General features: G+C 45.4%; 1 protein-coding gene across 2 annotated transcripts in view; it reads right to left on the reverse strand.

Annotated features, from left to right (window-relative positions):
* The window catches only part of LOC779056 (glycogen synthase kinase-3 beta-like), a 43,555-nt gene extending 33,783 nt beyond the window's left edge, over positions 1-9,772 (reverse strand). Inside the window, exon 1 of one of the 2 annotated variants that reach the window (XM_018249008.2) lies at positions 8,128-9,772. In XM_018249008.2, the coding sequence (XP_018104497.1) occupies positions 8,128-8,215 (88 nt within the window). In that variant the 5' untranslated portion in view covers positions 8,216-9,772. The remainder of the gene's footprint in view (positions 1-8,127) is intronic. The other variant, XM_018249009.2, reaches the window with a different exon arrangement.
* Positions 9,773-16,380: the final 6,608 nt, after the last annotated feature.

A 16,380-nucleotide genomic window follows, 5' to 3' on the forward strand; every position in this document is an offset into this window, starting at 1 on the left:
GTATCCGCTACCTGACCCAACCCGCAAGTACCTTATCCGCAACCTGGACCCACGACCCGTTGACGATCAAGAATCAGGAAGTGTTGTCATTGTAAACCGGAAGTGACATCATCAGAAGTATGCATGGTCAAAAAAAAAAAAAAAAGTAAAAAATCGCTATTGAGAATACACACGGCCCGACCCGCGACTATACCCGCACCCAGAACTTCTACCCACAACCTGCAGGGTACCGCAGGTTTTTTCAGGTAACACATGGGTACCTGACCAGCTGCAGGACTCTAAAGGTGCCCATACATGGAGAGATCCGCTCGTTTGGCGATGTCGCCAAACGAGCGGATCTCCCTCCAATATGCCCACCTTGAGGTGGGCAAGATCGGCTGATCCGATCGTGGGCCCTAGGGCCCAACGATCGGATCCTAACGATGCCCAAACGGGCGGTCGGACCGCATCAACGAATAGATGCGGCCGCGATCCGACGGGATTCTCTGTCCCATCCGATCGGGGTGGCCAGATCTCGATCGGTGAAGCCCGTCGCGGGGCCCCATACACGGGCCAATAAGCTGCCGACACGGTCTGTCTGCAGCTTTTATTGGCCCGTGTATGGCCACCTTAACTTAGGCGGCTGTTCCTGCTGAATTGTGCTTAGTACAGGGGAATACCTATGCTGCCATAGTTTTATGTTGTCTCTCTGTACAGACTATGAGCAAACATAGGAGGCTGTTCCACACAAGGAGAAAGTGATGTCTGGGGTTTGAGCAGCATTTAAAACTAATTGGGGTCAACCAGAAAGGCAGAGGTGCATCCATACGGCAGCTCTATGGTGCATGCACTATGTATGGCTTATTAAGTTAGGCCACTTAAGGAACAGAAGGGGATCTGAGAAAGTTGTTTCAGGTGGGAGCGGCAGAACCAGATACAACCCGTGATACAATGCATGCTGTCAGGGAGTAATGATTCCCACGAGTAAGTCACTAAGCACAAGTGCATCTCGCACAGAAAGTGCAGCAGTGTGACATCTACATGAGTGGCAGCTTCCTTGCGGCACACAATTACACTCATGACTGTTTTACACACACAAGAGCAGAAGGGAGCAGTGAAGGGCACACTTAGACACACTTGTCATGCCATTTAGCAAACTGTCACTCGCTCAGCTGCCAGTGAGTGACCGATAAAGAGAGGCTGTTGCTGCTGAACAGGAGGCCAGGGTAGGAGAACAGAACAAAGACACCATGGCTTCAGGGAACTGCTATAGGAAAACACTCATTAAGACGGTCCCTTCATGTTCAAGTGTTTATCCAACATAAGTAGCAGCACTTTATTCATCTTCCTTCTCTAGAGGACTGGGGCAAAGTTAGACCCAAAACCTGCAGCTTAGGTAGGTCGGGGCAACATTAAAGGCACAGCTGTAGCTCAAAGGCCAAACTAGTGTCAAGAAACCTCCCCACTCACAGCTGCCCCACTTGTCTATGATATCACCTATGATGTCATCAAAGAGGGTAGGTTGGCACAGGTTGAGACGTTAGGGTTAGGACCACATATCACTCACCCAACAGTGAGTAGCACAGAGGACCTATGAGCAGACTTAACTCTAAACATCAGGCTACATTGTGGAGCAGCTGAGCCCAATCACTACAGAGTTCAGGACTTCCATGAAAACTCCAGTACTGGGTGCTCACAGCTCACATGGGCACAAGGGAGACCTCTTGAGCACCCACCTCTAGCACCTTTCCAAAGCAATGCTGCTGAACTATTGCATATACAGTGAGAAACAACTCATTTCTCCCCATTCTAGGAGCTCAAAGATTTGCCCTTCAGGGTGCATATAGCAAATTAGAATGGGGAACAGTAAAGAAAAATGAGTTACCCAGAACTGTTACACAGTACTGTAAACCCAGTGAGAATGGGGGATGAATGGATATTGGGAAGTTGTATCAGGAGTCAGAGGCAGCAGTGCAGAGAAGAGAAAGGGACAGACACAATGACAGTTACACAGAACGATAAATCCAGTGAGAATAAGGACTGAGGCAGCAGTGCAGAGAAGAGAAAGGAACAGACACAATGACAGTAATACAGAACTATAAACCCAGTAACAATGAGGAATGAACGGATATTGGGAAGTTGTATCAGGAGTCAGAGGCAACAGTGCAGAGAAAGAGACAGACACAATGACAGTTACACAGAACAATAAACCCAGTGACAATGAGGAATGAATGGATATTGGGAAGTTGATTCAGGAGTCAGAGGCAGCAGTGCAGAGAAAGCAACAGACATAAGTGTCACAACAGCAAGGCACCACATTCAGCCAACTTCTAGCCTGTACATACAGGTTACATATTGAATGCAGTTTATGGTAACATACAGTATGTTTAGACTGGCTCTCAAATAATCTCAATATTCCCTTGTCAGTAACCCTTAGCAACCAATCAGGTTTATACATGTGTTATTCAACTGCATTAAATCAGTAACCCATAGCAAACAATCAAATTCAGACTACTAATTTTAATACTATAACTGCCCTTTATTACAAACCCACAGCATCCAATCAGTTGATTTATGGAAACTGCTGGGCCAGTAAATGCGAAGTGCTAATTAGTTGCTATAGTTCCTACACCACAGTACCTACCCTCCTTACTATTCCTGGGAAGAGAGTACTACTCTTTGCACACAACTCTGTTTACACACACACACGATTATTTTTTCTGCTGTGTAGGAGTCATGACATTCCACAGGAACCCTGATACATAAGTGTTTATTTGCCTATTACCTCCACACTAACATGGAGAAATGTTTATGCAAGCTATGGTACAACCCACATTCAGGAGCACTGAGCAGTGGCTTTACACTAGAATACCCCAAATCTCCCCCAAACTGGCCTTCAGGCTGGGCCCCCTTAGCTCATAACAAGGTTAAAGATTTATAGAAACATTGGGGGTAACAGTCGCCCTGCTATAGTTCCAGGGGTACCCAGGGCACAAATAAGCATCACCCAAATCTCCACCTAACTGGCCTTCAGGCTGGTTCCCCTTAGCTCATAAGTTTACAGATATATGGAAAAATCAGGGGTAACAGTCACCCTATGGTCCCAGGGGTACCCAGGGCACAAATAAACACTCACCCTAAATCTCGCCCTAATTGTCCTTCAGGCTGGGCCCCCATAGCTCATAACAAGGTTACAGATATATAGAAACATTGGGGTAATACTCACCCTGCTATAGTTCCAGGGGTACCCAGGGCACAAAAGCACTCACCCCAAATCTCCCCCTAACTGGCCTTCAGGCTGGTTCCCCTTAGCTCATAAGTAGCCTTGTTTTGACGCGGAAATGACGCCCATAGACTTGTATGGCGTTGTGCGTCAAAAAAAAAATTTAAAAAAAAAAATAGACGCGCAACCGAAAAGTTTTTTCCGCCCATACATTTTAATGGGCGTCTGCGAAATTTCGCCGGCGGCAAATTTTTGGCGAAACGAAATAGGTCAAATTCACCCATCCCTACTCATAGGGTTATATATGGAAAAATTGGGGGTAACAGTCACCCTATGGTTCCAGGGGTACCCAGGGCCCTTACTGGCATTCAGGTTGAGCCCCCTTAGCTCATAACAAGGTTACAGATATATAGAATCATTTGGGTAACAGTCACCCTGCTATAGTTCCAGGGGTACCCAGGGCACAAATAAGCACTCACCCCCCCCCCCCCTAAATGGACTTAAGGCTGGGCCCCCTTAGCTCATAATAAGGTTATAGACACATAGAAATTTGGGGGTAAAATTCACCCTGAGAAATCCCTAAACAGCAAATGAAAGAATTCACATCTACCATCTAAAACAGCTTTTAGACTGGGCTACCAGGAATATGTACCAAGTGTCAGGCTGAGCCCCACAATTTCTGGAAAGTCCTAGATCCGTTGGTATGCATAGCATTAAAGCTGGCCATAGACAGGTTAATGTTAGCTGCCACTGCAGAACAAGTATGGGGCCTAAGCAACATCCTGCCCAACAGGTATCTGGCGGGGGGGGGGGGGGCAATCAGATGAGCAAGATTCAGACCATCACCAGGGTGGCCATGTTGGGTAGAGACAGCCAAAAAGGGGGATCTTTTGGCATTTGCCCAGGTTCTGCCATTGCCAGTCAAAATCAAATGATGCCCCCAGTCTCTTGCTGTGTGTGTGTACGAGGCTTCAGGGTTCACCTACCTCTAGCTCATGTTTACTTGCAGCTACAATACAACTGGCCCCACGGGTTCCATAACCACAAGCAGTTTGGTGTCTGCGCTCTTTTTGAAGTTATGCTTGCTTTAAAGATTTTAACACAGGTTGGCAAGTCCCTCCCATACTCAGGCATGTATGTGTGCCCGCAGACTGAAAAAAGGCACATGGGCAAATAAAGGAATGCTGTCATGAGCACATACAAGCCCCACGCCAGCCCTTCCTTTCTGATTTGGTTAATGGATTAAATGGCACACAGGGTTTTTTTTTTTTTTTAAATACAAACGCTGGGGCATGTTTCAGTGCTGTTTTGAAAATTCTAGAGGGATCTATAGAGTCTTGATTATTGGGTACTGGCCTGACTTGCTTTGGGACAAAAGGGGCAATGCTTGTGATATGTCCAGCAACCAACCAGCACATGCCATTTAGTGGTAGAGAAAAGAAAACATCTGACTGGCTGATGTTATACTAGAATATTAAGGTGGCCACAGACTAAGATTTTTATCTCCCAAACAACCAATTCTTGTGCGATACGACAAATCCATCAAATGAACGTGAGGTTAGTGGGCACTGAATGATCGTGCATCTGATATTTTATCCAACATCGGTCAGAATATTGATCGACCAGGTTAGAAGATTTTCGTCTGTCACAGTGAAATGTATCCATTGTCCAATTATTTGCTGGGCAGGCAGCTAGCCACAAGTTTTCCTGGCTTCAACTAGATGACATTCCTTGATACAGGTGTTTTTGTTTGATGGACACATCGTATATTTAAACGATTGTTTCAAGATAAGCTTGGTCCTAAGAGAACAAGATTTTTTAAAAATCCTATGGTCACCTTAAATATGCCCACACCAAAGTGTGAGTTTGACTTGTTTTACCAATATTTATTGAAATAAATGAATTAGGACCTCCTGACCCCCCTATAGTTAGAACCTTTCCATCTGCAGCCTATAAGAGCTGTGAAGGACATGCGCCTCCTGTTTAACTTCACTCAGGTAATAAAACCAGTGTATTATGAATAACTGTTGGGGGGGGGGGTTGAGGGGGCTCTAGCCATAGTGGGACATGAATGGCAGCCCCCATAGCAGCACAGTATTGAATAAACTATAACAGAGCCCCTGAAGCAAATACACCATTCTGGTTTAGGAAAGCGACCCATTGCATGTAATTACATATAAAACCTTTTATCGGGGGGGGGGGGGTTTAATAAGGCAAAATAATGGAGGAATAACAAGGAACTGATCCAACTGTATCCAATCAATGGTTGGTTACCCCTGATTACCCAACCCCCCACTAAGACTAAAAAAAAAGAACATCACATGGGAAATGTGTGTCAGTGCAAAACCCAGAAGCCACAGTTGCCGGGGAGAGTGCACCAATGCACGGTGCTGCACTCTTAACTACACAGTGGTGCATGCAGAGACGGCTATAAAGGAAATGGTGCAGCAGAATTAAAGGGATACACTTAATACATTCCCCCATCAAAGCTCAGCAGCGTATAATACACAGACATCCCTACACCACAGCCTTTCCCTGAGAAAATGCTTTTTTGTGGCTTTCAAATATTCAGACTTCTAGAGCAAATCCCCAGGGCATCCAGTCCTCCCCCCTCTGCCTTTGAGTAAGTGGCTTCTTTTTATCTATTTATTTTTTTATCACAAGCAGCTTTCCCCCAGTGAAAAGACATGATGCCCACAGTGAAATGTGCACACCAGACCACGGCATGGCCAAGGGCCCCTTTTCCTTGCAAGAAAAGAAAGGAAAATGACAAAGCTAAAAATATAAATTCTGCACGAGAAGCTCGGGGTGAATTGTTTGCATTTTCAAACCTGTTTTGCAGTGAGAGCCAGGGAGAGAGAGGGGGATAATTTCATACAGGCCTCATTTTGAAGGTTGTGGAGCTCAGTAAATGGTGGAAAATCAACATAATAATTTCAGCATGAAGCCACAGGTTTTTGCACTGTTTAGCTAGACCCTCTCTCCCAGAACACAGGGTCAGGGAAATTTCACTGCACTTTTGCTTTAGTAAATGGCTCAAGGCACTGAGAGATGTGCCTGACGCAGGGCTCATGGGAGGTGATGCAAACTGGCGCTGCAATAATGCACAAGGGTAGGTTCCAAGGGCACTGCCAACTAGCTAGCTCGAATGCCTGGGCCACATGAACAAGGGTATCAGACATGCGGCTGGCTCTTTTTGTCTAGCCAAGGTGAAACAGGGTGTGGTTGGATAAGGAGAAGCCACTCCATCCCGGGGGCCCGTTATCAATTAGCAGATGCCCGCGTTAAAGCAAAGCCAGACAATGGCAAGCCAGGCACACGGCAGGGAGGAGGGCATTTATAACTGGAGCTCAGAGCTCTGCGTGGGAACTGGATCTGAATTTTAAGGTGGGGCTGACTCCTGTCTTCTGAGGACAGCAACACATTCACGAGCAATGTATGAATCCTGCTGCTCGAGCCCAGACAGGAGGCAACTGCGTGGGACTGCAGGGTACGGGGAGGGGGGGGATGAGAAAGGAAATGCTCTGTATATGAACCACGGGACCATCATCATACTAATTGGGTTGGTGTAGTATTTAACCATTTAGCTTCAAAGGAAGAGTATAGTGAAGCAGCAATGGAGTTAACGGTGTCCTGGCTGCCAACTCCACCAACGGGTCCTAGACAACCTGGCTGGACCTTCTGCAGCAGAATCTATGGAATGTAAATGGCCGGCACTGATCACCAAGGTGCAGAGCTCTCTGCACATCATCAAAAGGAAAGAGCTGCCTCAGCACTTACAACTGACAGCAGGAACACAGGGCATTATATATAGGCAACATGACATTATGATGTGTAGAGAGATACCTCAATGTCTACTTCAGCAACTCTCTCTGTCTGCAGGGGTGGCAAGGCACAGTACTGCAGTGTATCACACACCTCTAGCACAGGATATGGGGGCCCTTCCCAAAGGCCAGTTGGGGAAGGTTTTGGGTGTTTTTTTTTGTGCCCTGGGTACCCCTGGAACTATAGCAGGGTGACTGTCACTCTTAATATTTTTCTATATCTGTAACCTTGTTATGAGCTAAGGGAGCCCAGCCCAAAGACCAGTTAGGGGAAGATTTGGGGTGAGTGATTATTTGTGTCCTGGGTACCCGTGGAGGATTATGACATTCATACATTGGTAACCTTAATATAATTTAATATGGGTATATTGAAAGCTGAACTACCCAACTGTGGGGCTTGAGGCCATATATTAAGGAAACCTCTGTTCTACATGAAACAGGGCCCAGCTCTCTCTATAGAAACACATTAAGCAGAAGGGGCTGCACTTAGTAATGACACAAACAGGTGACAGGGAATCTCTTCCGGGCCATCACATTTATGTATATTCTATAGGCTCCTATCTCCAGCTTAGTGACCTCCAACATTCCTGAGTGTGACAGTTTGGAAGCTTTGAATATTTTGCGGGTCTCTCTTAATGTGCAATGGCCATTGTGCCAAACACCGTACCAAAATAGAATGTGGGCTATAGCTGTCAATGCGGGGAATTTTGCGTTCCACAGACCCCAAATAAGCTTTCGACAGGAGCCCACACACTGACTCAAAGGAACGGGTGTCCAACCTCAGGGTTGTAGCCAAACTCCATATTGGCAACTGAGTGACATCCCTGATCCTTGACTGGAAGCTCCGCGGCCCTCAGTAAACTCCAAAAATAACTCCTAAATGCACAAGGCCTATACGGTATTTGGGACGAAGCAATTGAGCTAATTTAGTGATTTACTTGCAGGACGAGGGCGTCAATGCATTTTTATTAGGCATATTTCCCCTTATTGTACCAGTTTCCTCTGCTTCGCAAAATTTTGCAGTCTGCGGGGGGAGGGGGAACAGGGTTGCAGGGAGTTACGGGTGAAAGACACAATGCTACAAAGGGATGGGATACTTACGGCTGACTTTCATGCTGCCAAAAGATGACGGCTGTTGCACGGGTTTGCAGCTCTCTGCAAAGGAAGTGGTTCTCGGCCTTCCCGACATGATTCTCCGGCTCCTCCCTCACCTCCTTCTCTTCTAGATCAAAGCCAGATGGAGGGCAAGACCATCAAGGCCCCAGCGCACAATAAGCTTCTCAGCCCTTACAGAAAGCAGTGGGGCCTACCAGACACGGTGGTCCCTCTCCCACCACCTTTGTATTGTCACCTCTCCCCTCCGCCAGTCACTATTTATAGACCATCCCTCGGGCTCCTTCCAGTCGAGGACACAATATGGCAGCAGAAGTGTCAGTAGGCCATGTAGTGGAAAAGCTGGAGACAAGCAGTTTAGTCACAGGTGTAAGGGCCACAGGATTGTCACTGCTGGAGCAACAGATGATGCTCAGTGTGTAACAGGGGCACGGTGCTACTGCTCCTTTGTGATGGGAATATTTGGTGCAGTTTCCAGGCCCAAAAATGGGTGAAGGACCAGTAAAAGAGCAGCTTCCACAAGACGTTGCCCAATGCTTGTTGTGGAGGGGCAATACTTCAGTTGCAAGTGGTGCTGCACCACAGGGAGGGTTATTGGGCAGAACTAGTGGAAAGATCCAGTAGCACAGCGGGACAAATTGCTGGGATTTTGCGCCACGGCCAGGGTTGTAAAACCGCTGCCCTTACTGGGGTTTCAGGCAATGGCTCCAGTGGCAGCTGCCCCAGGGGGATATTGAGGGCAGAAGCTCACTACTCCAGATGGGCTATTAACAGGGGCAGGGCTTCTCATCAGCAGCAGGAAGGTCTAGGGGGTTATTGTTGAAGGGCAAAAGTTCGAGCCTGGAGGTATCAATGGGTGTTGCCCCACAGGGGGTATCAGCAGGGGCAGGTGGGGGTTTAATGCCGGGCACGGAGAGGGGGGTGGGCACAGGCTGAGGCCATGGCTCCTCCTCACACGGGGACAATGGAGATAGAGGCGCTGTGAGGCCCCGGGCGGCTGCTGTCAGGGTCGGGGCTCGCTATGGAGTCACCGGGAAGAGGAATTCGGTTCTCGTTGCGCCTCAGCTCGACGCTGTACGAAAATCCCTCGCGCGGGGCTGTGAAATGAGGTAATTTCCCCCGTACTCGTGTCCGGTAACCGCTTCCTGCTCGGTCTCTTTCCCTTTGTGACTCTCCGTCCGACTGACCGCATTTGCCAGTCGGTCTTTTTCCCCGCAATCCTCTCCTCCCTCTCTGCTCAATGACGTAGCTCACCACGCGGCCAACGAGCCGCTCGCTACTGAAAATGCGTAAATCTGCTCTGAGAATACGGGCAGGAGAGGAGGCGGTATCTTGTCAGTTCCTTCATGACGTTCTGCTCTCTGCTCGCCCCGCCCGCGTCACTCACCAGGCCTTGGAAACCAATCACTTTTCAGGGATTACCGAAGAAGGGGGAGAAAAAGACGACGCAGCTAACCAATTGTCGATCTCCTCAGTCTCCACTCGGCGCTTCCCCCCCACTACTTTTTCAATGGCTTGCGTTTATAGATACTGCTTTATGATTGGCTATTGCGTTACCCAGCTTCTCCAATATGAGTTTTACTATTATAACCTCCGCCTCTTGCCGTTGTCTGCTGGATTTTGATTGGCTGAAGAAATGTCCGTCTTTCTACCCCGCCTAGAGTCGAGATAAAAGGCGAGATTAGTTAGGAATAAAAGACGACTGGCTATTGGTCGGTGGGAGCAGCTGGTTCTGCAAGGAATGGGCGGAAGTGGGCGTTGTCAATCCTTGTTAAGACACCGGAAATGTGACCTTTAACACTTATTATCTGAATATTATATCAGCTGCATGAGATGTGGGCTGATATGGAGCAGCTGAGGGTGTGTTTAAAATGAAGCCTGAGCTTGATCCTACTCTATTCAGTCAGAGTGTGGGGAATAATTATCTGGTATGTTACTGCCCTGGCCTGTAAAAATGATGGTTGATGCCAATGTTATTAATATGGGAATAAGATCAATTTATAGGAATGCCGGTATTGTTTTCCAGAAAACGTCTCTGGGTACCTGAGGAATACCATATTAGATATTGACAGCACCAGTCAGTCGTTTCTCTTCTTAAAATGCCTTTATTAAGACATGGGCTCTGACCCCAAACATTTGGCAATGTTTCAGACCGTCCTCTGTTTTTTTTCAAGCCAGAGGACGGTCTGAAACGTTTCCAAATGTTTGGGGTCAGAGCCCATGTCCTAATAAAGGCATTTTAAGAAAAGAAACTACTGACTGGTGCTGTCAATATCTAATATGGTTTGACTGAACGGATGGAAGGTGGAAGCCGTTGGACGTGCACCAGGTTAAAGAATTTGGAGGTGAAGGGTGCTGACTGAGAAACTTGTGTACCTGAGGAATACCCGCAAGGTTGTTGGGTTTTGTGTGGAAATACCCCTGACTGTGGGCTGTCCACTAGAACACTGCCTGGGTTTCAGGCCGATTGCATTCCCCCACCTAAGGATTTCCCCCTGACCTGGTTAATATGCGATCTGGAGTGACAGCGCTTCTGGTTATCGCGGGTACCAGGTCGGGCCTAAGACTGGGGCAATGCCAGTAGGTTCCAGCAGCGGGAAGAGGAGGATTTATAGACGGCTCTTACCTTGAGGGTCCAGTTTGGGCATGGGTCTGCCCAACTGGACTAGTACAGGACTGTACCCACCAGGGCTTCCATTTCAGAGGCCCCTACTCATGTTTTGTGCTAGGCCCACCCCAGTCGTTCATGCAAGTACCCAACATGCCCCTCCAGCGCTAAGCCATCTGCACCGTGAGCGAGCTCCTGGTGCGAGTAGCCATATTGGGGCACATAATGAACTAATACTGCAACTTGCTCATCATGCACGTGACGTCAGAAGCACATGTCAGTGAGGAACTTGGGTATTATTTTTGATTCTCAGTTAAATTTTTCTTTCAGTCATGTTTCTTTCAGCTGAGAAATATTGCAAAAATTAGACATGCTCTTTCTTCTCAGGATACAGAAAGAATTATTCATGCATTTGTTTCTGGATTACTGTAATTCGTTATTTATGCACCTGAGTCAAAGATCTTTGGATCGGCTTCAGTTAGTTCAAAATGCGTCGGCTCGGCTACTAACAAAGTCAAGACGATTTGATCATATTAGTCCAGTGCTGGCCGTTCTTCATTGGCTTCCGGTGAAGTTTAGGATTGACTTTAAAATGTTACTGCTAACTTACCAAGCTTTACACAATAAGGCTCCAGAATATCTTTCGGAGTTGCTGACTGTTCATAATGGCACTAGGTTGCTAAGGTCCTCCAGTCAAGGGCTGTTAAAGACTCCTAGAACAAGATTGAGGGGGAAAGGTCATTGTGCTTTTGCCACATATGCTCAGAGACTTTGGAATAATTTGCCATTGCATATTAGACAAGCCAGTTCTGTTGATATTTTTAAAAAGCAACTGAAGACTAATTTTTATACTTTGGCTTTTAAGTAGCGTGAGTCAAATCTGATGTAATATAGTGTTGCTGTTATTGATTTACGGGGATGAAATGATGAGTTATTCTTTATTGGATGTTTATTTTACTTATTTTTGTCTGTAAAGCACTTTGTAGCTTTGCTTCGAAAAGTGCTATATAAATGAACTTTTACTTTTACTAAATAAACCTTATTACTTACTGACTGACATGGCCGCTCACACCAGGACTTCTCCTGTGCAAATGTCCTAGCACTGGCAGGGGGCTCCTTTTCTCCACTCCATGAAATTATTGGGGATAACTGATAATATGACCAAAACTGATAATATGACCAAAACAAGAACATATATGAAAATGAGCCGACTATAATTAACAATCACCCAACCGGTTTTATTCCTGGCAGAAATCCAGCTGTAAATATACCTTGGAGTAAATGCAGGAAACCAGATATTATCTGAGTCCTTCGATAATAAGGACTGATCCAAACAGGCAGAATGATGTGCACTTCCTGAGCTGACATACCTTAGGATGATCAATAGGATACAGGCTATTTATTCAGCACATTACTAAGATACATTGGGTTTAGAAAAGATTATTGCAATTACTCAAAGTGTATAATGTAATTGCTTCCTGTGTGTCATCACATGGCCCATAGTTCTGCCTCACCATAGAGAAGAAAGGGTTCTGCTATATCCCCAATTAAATTTTGCCACAGAATTTAGTATCTAAATATGAGGAGCAACTCACAGAGGCAGTACAAGCTGTGATGTACAATCCAGTCTTTCATTACAAGGCATTACATAAGCACAAATAATGGGGAGAACTGAGCCAGCCAGTTCCATACCCAGGCCCACCCATGAGATACAATGGTACTAAATTGAAAATTTGTGAACCCTTTAAAAATTTCTATATTTTTAAATGATTGTGATCATCTGTGTGATCTTCTGTCCTAAAAGTCGATATAGAAAACCTAGTTAAACAAATCGAACAACACAATAACAGATTATATTTGATCATGCATTTATTGAAAAGAAATGATCCAATAACAGATCTGCGTATGGCAAAAGTAAAGCTGGCCATAGATGTTGAGATTTTTAAAAGATCAGATCCTGATCGTGAGACCACAATCTTCTCGAAACGATCGTACGAATTTACCATCAACTAAAAAGACTAATTTGCCAGGAAAACAAAGGGCCTGCTTGGCCCTGCAAACATAGATAGATTGCACTGGGGCCGACAAAGATTTTTTGACCAGGCCGATCAATTTCCTGACAGATGTCGGGCGAAAAATCGTAAGATGTACGATCGTTCGAATCCCACTAACCGCACGATAATTTCGAAGGATTGGTCGGGCTTCCCTAAAATCGGTCGCTCGGCAAGAGAAATCTTTGCGTCTATGGGGACCTTACGTCAATCCTTAGGATTATCATATAATTTAAAGGTGAAATCAGAGTCTGGTGTTTTCAATCAATGGCATGACAATCAGGTGTGAGCGAGAGACCCTGTTTTATTGAAAGAACCGGGATCCAACAAAGACCCCACCAATCAACAGTCGATTGTGTACAAATGGAGAAAGACCATTGTTTCCCTATCCAGAAGTGATCGACCAAAACTCCAACTACAATGCGTCTCATAGTCCGAGAGTACAAAGGAACCCAGGCTAACTTCTAAGTAACTGAAGGCCTGTCTCACATTGTCAAATGTTGATGTTCATAAGTTCACAATTAGGAGAAGACTGAACAGCAATGGTGTGTATGGCATGGAAGCAAAGAGACAGCCACTGCTCTACCCCAAAATATTGTTGACCGTCTGCAGTTTGCTAAAGATCATGTTGTCAAACCAGAAGGATACTGTAAGAATGTTTTGTGGATAGATTAAGCCAAAATATAACTTTTTGTCTTAAATGAGGAGTGTTACATTTGGAGCAAGCAAAACACTGCATTCCAGCATAAGACCCTTATCCCATCTGTGAAACATGGTGGTGGGAGTGGTCTGGTTTGAGCCTGTTTTGCTGCATCTGGGCCATGACGGCTTGCCATCATTAACGGAACAATGAATTCGGAACTATACCAGACAATTCTAAAGAAAAATGTCAAGATATCTGTCCATGAACTGAATCTCAAGAGACAGCGGGTCATGCAGCAAGACAACGATCTTAAACACGTAAGTCTTTCTACCAAATAATGGTTTAAGAAAATTAAAGTGAATTTTCTGGAATGGCCAAGTCAAAGTCCTGACCCTTAATCCAGCTGAAATGTTGTGAAAGGACCTAAAGCGAGAGGTTCCTGTGAGGATACTGTTCTGTATAGAGTTATTGCTGCACTAGGGGGTCACACCAATCACTTTTGCCACGTGCAGATATGCTATTTTATCATTATTGTTTCAATAAATACATGACTAAAAATAATCATTTTTGTTTCATTTATTTAATTAGGTTTTCTTCATATACTTTTAGAACTTTGATTCATAAAAAATATAGAACATTTTAAAGGGTTCACAAACTTTTATGCATCACTGTACACTTAAGCACAAATACTGGGAAACCCTCAGATGCCAGTACCACCCATGAGGTACACTCCAGGCTTAAATGATAGAACAATTACCAATCAAAAATAACTCGGTGGCAGTCCTTGGCCAGGCTGACTGGGCAATCTGGCCAGATGGGTTTCCCCCACACCCCTCTCAGTGCACAGATGAGTGCTTAAACGTTAGACTGCAGAACTCGCTTGCCACTTTTCTGTGAGTTAACATTTGCCGGACTAGGGGTAGGTGACAGGGAAGGTACATGCCTGGCAACCCCCTTGCACCCTAGGCACATGCCTCTTCTGCCTACCCCTAGTTCCGACCCTGCTGGGTATTACACACATAGCCATTCCACCTATGAGGCACTCTCCAGTCTATAGTTACAGGACAATATCTCAGCACAAATAACTGGGGAGATCTCACATAGCCAGTCCAACCCACAGATCCTATCCATGAGTTACACTCTAGTACTTCATTACAGGGCAATATGTAAGCACAAATACTGGGGGGCATTTACAAAGCCACTCCCACCACTTATCTGAATGGCCAGACAAGCTCAGGTTCAGTTAATGGGGGGTACAATTTTTTTAATAAAAACAATATTTCATGGATTTACCTGGCCTCCCTCTAAAACCCAAAGGCAAGCAGGAGATACCCCCAGCTTGACTGCTCTGGAGGGTTTATGGGGCAGCAAACAGGGTATGCTAAGATGTGGGTTGAATAGCAGTCCAGCAATGTGTATGGGCCTTTCAGGTGTTTGTACAGACATGGACTTAAGCTCTATTCTAAAGATCAGAAAAATCAAATAGTTTGTACCCCAGACCAATAATTGCATCATAACATTTGCCTATGCTGACCCCTTTGAAGAGGACATCAGCTCATTGCAGTAATTGGGCAATTTTAGATTTTTGCCCATAGACAGAAAATGGATATGTGGACCAATAAGATGACAACTTAGACTGAAGTGGCCAGTTGGCAGCCAATGTGGGCCTGTGTATGCTCACATTTACTTGAGCCTGAATTTTTGGACCAAGCCAAGTGTGGAAGCATGGCCCAAGGAACTGGTCCCTACTTACAGATTGTTAAAAAAAAATCTACTGCCATCCGTTCTATCCACTGATATCTCTCATCTTCTGCATCAGTGTTGTGACCTGACCCCATTAAATAATTGGAAGAAATTGCACATACTGTATTGTTCTGTGCTCCCTTTCCCCGGTGTCATAGTGTGAGTTATGTCAGGAAGTTTGGGGAGACTCATTAGGGAACGGTTAATAAGTCACTACTCTTCCTATTGTTCCCTTCCTACAGCATGCAGAAGGAAATACCCATCAGCCCTTTGTCCCTGTCACACGGGTCATTTAAAACAGAAATTACTTTCCAGTGGGGAAGAATTGCACCTTCACAGGTTACAGAACCAGACCATAGAAATGCAGGAATAGATCTGCAGGCTGGGTTTCTCCTTTTTCTTGTCATCTGCATCTGCATCTCAGCCTTGTCCTACTGTCACATTATAGTCCTACTGTTTTTATCATGTACCACCATCTACATCTTGCCCTATTGTCTTGTCCTACTGCCACCATCTTGCCCAATTGTCTACATGTTGTTCTGTTACAGTGGTACCCCGGCAAATGGCCCTAACTTTTTACTTAACCCTTGTTGCAGATTCAGGTATCATAGTTCACGGGTGCCATCTTCAGCCGCTTTAGTAATCTTCAGAATGAGACCAACGCTTTGGTAATTTTCGTGAGTTTGGGCACATGTTCAGTTGTCAGGGAACAGAAAATGACTCCTTCTTTCTGTGTACTACGTGTGGTTCCCTTGCCTGCCCAGAACTCTCTCCCTGGTCCTCTAACGATAAGAGCTGGTGGCACCCAAGGGCTTCTCCCAAAGTGAAAGGTGGTTGTTATAGGCAGAAGAATGAGCCACGACTTGGACCTTGGGGATTGTTCTGGGTTTGGGATACCTAACTTAACAAGTACTCAGGCAAAGATATTCCCTTCTACAGATCAATGAAATGGACAAACAATTCATTGGATTTTAAAGTAAGAACTCATCAACAATAATTTCACATTATACAATGTAGAGTTTCCTCATAATGGAGACCAAGATCTCCATGGGGGTTATGGGAAAAGTGGTATTATTTCGCCTATTGCCTTGTAACCTGGGTAATAATTTTCTCTTCAGTAAAATATAGGCCTAGAACAAAGAACCCACAGATTTGTGTGTATGTTTCATTCATTACTCATCTAAGTACAAAGGTGC

This window comes from Xenopus laevis, chromosome 2S, assembly GCF_017654675.1.
Source record: "Xenopus laevis strain J_2021 chromosome 2S, Xenopus_laevis_v10.1, whole genome shotgun sequence".
NCBI classification, from domain to species: domain Eukaryota; kingdom Metazoa; phylum Chordata; class Amphibia; order Anura; family Pipidae; genus Xenopus; species Xenopus laevis.